Source organism: Henckelia pumila, chromosome 3 (assembly GCF_033568475.1).
Source record: "Henckelia pumila isolate YLH828 chromosome 3, ASM3356847v2, whole genome shotgun sequence".
NCBI classification, from domain to species: Eukaryota; Viridiplantae; Streptophyta; class Magnoliopsida; order Lamiales; family Gesneriaceae; genus Henckelia; species Henckelia pumila.
Window position 1 is genome coordinate 143,737,181 of NC_133122.1, and position 5,062 is coordinate 143,742,242.

Genomic DNA, 5,062 nt, shown 5'->3' on the forward strand with positions numbered 1-5,062 from the left:
TCAATCAAACATTAAAAATAGCAGAAAACTTTGTTATTTTTTTGACATGTAAAAATAGCAGAAATTAAGAAAAAACAAGTATTGTTTTTATTTACTTATTTATTTATTTTATGAATTTCCGTATTTAGTGTCAGAGACAGGAGCTGCAGCATAGTTGCATCAGCGCAGCAGATGCCCACAGATCTGCTGCAGCAGCAGCACTAGTCATGATATTTGCACAGAGCCCACTCAAAAGTGTGTGTTATAATAATAATATTATGTAATAAAGAAAAAGGTTTTTTTTTTTAAAAGAAATTGTCAGAGAGATATGACAGTATAATATTGTGATCAGAACCATTAGTTTTTACCTGTGCACTGAAAAAATTTCTGAACCCAAATGAAATGAAATATGGCCCGTCCCTGAAAAATAAATATATCTATGCTATGCTATGCTCTGATACACATTTATTTCACGGGCTCAAACTCTCTAGCAACATTTTTATAATCAATTCAAAACCCTTTTCACTTTGCATTACCACTTCTCTTGCATCTCTTTTACTTTCTTTGAGCTTCAAAACTAATTCACTCCTTATTTTGACTTGAAGAAGTTGTTTTGAGGATGAATATTGCAAGAAGTAGTGGTAGTAGTAGTACATGGCCTTTTACCGCAGTTCAATGGCAAGAACTGGAACACCAAGCTCTTGTTTTCAAGTACATGGTTTCAGGCTTGCCCATTCCACCAGATCTCCTCTTCACCATCAGAAGAAGTTTGGATCCTTCTGTTCATGCCTCAAAGTTCCTCATCCACCAGCCACAACATTGTACGTACTATACACATGTTTCTTGATTGATTTCTTGCAAGATTTGCTGATTGAAATAGGTTTTTTTTTTTTTTTTTGCAGTTGGATGGAATGGTTTCGAAATGGGATTCGGAAGAAAAATGGATCCAGAACCAGGGAGGTGTAGAAGAACGGATGGGAAGAAGTGGAGGTGCTCGAAGGAGGCTTATCCTGATTCCAAGTACTGCGAAAGACACATGCACAGAGGCAGAAACCGTTCAAGAAAGCCTGTGGAAATCAATCCAATAAACGTCGCAACATCAATCTCCAAAAACACACTCTCTTTTTCTGCTTCATCTGATCTTGAATCCCACTTCCTTTATCCCCACTTGGGCTCCACTAGACCTTCGGGGACTCGCCTCCCATCATCTCAAGACAACACAGCTAATAACTTTTTCATGGAATCCAACGCTTCCTCCAATCCACCACCCAAATTAGATTGCAGGTTCATTTGTTATACTATATTTGGAGTTTGAATGAAAGCCTTTTGCTTGATTACTTCTTTCTCCGTTTTTGAGGTTATATATTGAGTGTATTAGTTGAAGTGCAGGAACAGTTACGGACAGGGAATAATCCTTACAATGGGTTCATCGGTGTCCCAAATGAAACACAGAGAATATTCTTGCGATGTGTCTTCCAACATCGATCAGCCCAAGAAAACGATGCATCATTTTCTTGAAGAACATCCACTCAAAGAAGATCCCACGGATCAATATTCTTGGTTGAATAATAATCCCGTGGAGAAAAGGGCACCAAACTCTCTTCATGACTTCTTCATGACACACAAATGGTGAGAGGACTTGAGTAAATTAAGTGCACGAACCTAACAAAATTCCTTCATGAGCACTGAAATTTTTGTTTCAATTTTTTTTGCAGAAAAAAAAAAGGGGAGTCTTTTGAAACGAAAAACAGGAGAAAATTCAAAGGGCAGCAGAGTAATTGGAGGATGGATGATGGGACAGTGCTTTATTTTCTGTTTAAGCAATCAGTAGACATGTGTAGTGTGGCCTGGGAACTGTTGTTTTTTCAGTGTTTGAAGTGGGGAGGGGGGAATCATGTTTTGTAAGGTGAACTGGGGAAATCCCCTTGGGGATTTTGCTTTCTCAGATTGTATTTGTTTCCTATTACTGGTATTAGTATTTATTTTGTTTGAAAGGCATCTGCCAATTTTGCCACATGTGCTGTACTTTTTTGCATCACAAGATACACACTAGATACTTCCTTCACTGTCCACTCTTTTAGTACTTTCAATCCCCCATTATATATATGTTTTTCTTTAAATATGGATAAATGGTTAATAAACTATTATGATAAGTCTTGCAATATTCAGTTTTTATGACAAGACTTTCAATATTCAGTTTGGTGCGACTAATTTGTGTCGATGAGATGATGCATCTGATGTGTAGCCTGATCAATCTCATGTTCGATTCGATTGATTTGGTCGATATGTAACCTGAGTGATTGAAGACGTTCGAAAATTTTGTAAAGAAAAGTGTAAGAAATATAACTTTTTCTAAAATCATTTTCCTTGGCGATGGTGGATCGATTAGTTGTATCACAAGAGTGTCGAGTTCTGAAAAGTTGTGGTTGTAGTACCCATTGTCACAGATGGGTTGAAAGTAATTGATTGCTTGATTTGGTATATAAAAGATTTTTCACCAACTATATTTCATCTGGAGTAATAATTTCTGTAAACGAAGATGGATATAAACGAATTATTTATCTATTGGTATTTTTAGCTATACAAAGTAAGTATTACATGTGCCCATCATGTGATCGTGAATTCGTGATTGCATAGTTTTGGACCTGGGGCTTGACCAATTTTGGTTTGAAAATTAAATATATTAGATTCTTTGGAAACAAAAATCTCGATGGATTTTTTGAATGTAAAATTTGGTGAGTAGAGCCTGTTTGGATTTCATAGATATTTTTTAAATAAAGTGTTTTTTTTAAACTACAATTTTTTTCTTTAAAAAATTTCTAATTTTGACTTTAAAAAATATTTTTTTAAACACTTAAATGGTCATCCAAACACCTTATTAACCAAAAAAACACAGTTTTTTTAAAAAAAATATTTTCTGATCTGGCTTTTGATATCAAACGGGGCATAAGACTCCTTTTAGACATGTATTATTAACCATTTTATAAAAATATTTTTTACAAACAAAAAATTAATAAAGATTTTAAAAATTATTTTAAAAATAAATATGCATTTAAACAACTATTTCATAAAAATATTTTTATAATAAAAAATAATTAAAAGTTGCTTGGACAACTATTCTATTACTCTTTAATTCTAATATTCTAATTTCTCTTCTTTTTTTTCATGTTTGCGATTTAATACTGGCTTCACCTGATTTTTTTATTTTAAAAATATAAAAAAAATGCATCTCGGTTATTTTTAAAAATTTATACTTGAAAAACATTTGTTATAAAAAAAAACATTTATAAACGTTTTACAAAAAATTGTCCAAACATATACTTTTTTTTAAAAAAAAACTGAACATTTTAAAAGTATTTAATTTATCCACACTGACTAAAAGAACATTTATTTGGACAAGTAAATTCGATGTTTTTTCTTATAGTTTTATTTTGCTGGAGCATAGATATAATGCCGTAAAAAAATACTGATATGTCCTATGCTTAGTATTCTAAAAAGCTCGTTTAAGTGACGCTTAATCTCGCTTAAGCTTTAATACGCTTAAACTCGATTAAACTTGATACGCTTAATCTCGCTTAAACTTTAATACGCTTAATATAAGATTTTATTTAATGTTTGTCTTAAAATTATAGTAAAAATTGCGCTTTTCACACTTAAGCTCGTTCTAAGCTCGCTTAAACTTGAAAATATTGAAGCTTGACCTCCACACTTCACGCTTTTTAGAACCTTGCCTACACCATGTAAGAAATTAATTATATTGAAATAACCTAAAATTAAAAATTAATATACCAAGAGTCCAAATTTACCATTAGGGCACTTTCTATGGGCATTGGGAGGGAAATGTTTTGGGTTCATTTTTTGAACCCACTGCCATTGTGGTTAATGGTCAAATGTTCGATATTTGAATTTGATTATAATTTTTTTTATGGCAATGGATTTGCTTATAATTAATTGTGAACCAACTCCCATTTTATTATTATTAATATTTCACCCGTGCAATGCACAGAGTATTAGTATTTTAATAAATTAAAATTTTAAATTATTTTTTAGAATATGATAAAAAAAATTATATCAAGTGTATAATTAATATACATTTAATATCGAATTACAAATATTCAATATATCAAATATTCATAACGATACTCTTTTAAATGTTAATATTATAAAAAAAACAAAAAACATTTATAGTTATTTAATATGATAAAAAGTAGTGATAACTAAATATATAAAAGTAACACAACACTCAAAATCATAACATAAATTAAATAAAATGATACATCAGTGTAGATATTTAAATGCAGCCTATATTTTGAGGTGGGTCGAACCACTCTATTGGTTAGGTTAAGCACAACTTAAAGTATCATTTATAGCATTTATGCAAATATTAACATAATCATGGATACAAAAAAATTAACTGAAATTGAAAAACAGTATATCCTATCAAATTTCAGATCAAAATTGATTTTTTATCATATATAGTTTATGAAATTTTTTACATATGTATAGCACAAAAATTTAACCGAAATTAAGAAGCAGTGATAACATTCTATCAAATTTCAAATGTTTGAAGCAAAAATTTGGTACATTGTAATATAACATTTATGAAAATTTTCATATATACACAAAACAAAAAAATTAAATAAAATTAAAAAGTATTGATAATATCCTATCAAATTTCAAATTTGAACAATGGTGCAATATCATATATAGCATTTATGAAATTTTTAATACAAATATATATATACGGTGAGGCCTTGGTTCTAATCATCTAAACAAGAATATATCGCTCAAGCAACAACAGTAAGTTAAGGCATAAATTAAGGAATTTTTTTTTTAAAGACGCGCGCTCGCGTCATCAAACGGCATGCCCGCGCAAGGGCCTCGCACCAGGCTGCGCGCCTGCGCCAAAAAAATGGCGCGCCCGCGCATGCCCTTCGCTCCAGACTGCGCGGCCTGCGAAGTTGCATCACCAGCTCTTCAAAAACGGTCTCGCTTTTCGCTAAAAAAATCCGGAGTAATGCTGATACAATACAATAATCAAAACTGGCAATAAAAGAAGTTCTAAACCTGTTTCAAAACATAA

At 31.6% G+C, this 5,062-nt stretch overlaps 1 protein-coding gene across 1 annotated transcript; it reads left to right on the top strand.

Moving 5' to 3' along the window:
* The first annotated feature begins 468 nt into the window (after positions 1-468).
* LOC140893230 (growth-regulating factor 4) lies at positions 469-1,858 on the top strand. The gene is made up of 4 exons (XM_073302297.1): positions 469-800; positions 882-1,263; positions 1,369-1,608; positions 1,695-1,858. Coding segments are annotated over exons 1-4 (825 nt in total). The 5' UTR covers positions 469-598; the 3' UTR covers positions 1,696-1,858.
* Positions 1,859-5,062: the final 3,204 nt, after the last annotated feature.

Excerpts from the sequence above, each read along its gene's own strand:
- LOC140893230 (XM_073302297.1), top strand. The coding sequence starts at position 599 with ATGAATATTGCAAGAAGTAGTGGTAGTAGTAGTACATGGCCTTTTACC. Across the intron at positions 801-881 it reads CATCCACCAGCCACAACATT|TTGGATGGAATGGTTTCGAA; the intron begins GTACGTACTATA and ends TTTTTTTTGCAG. Across the intron at positions 1,264-1,368 it reads CCACCCAAATTAGATTGCAG|GAACAGTTACGGACAGGGAA; the intron begins GTTCATTTGTTA and ends GTTGAAGTGCAG.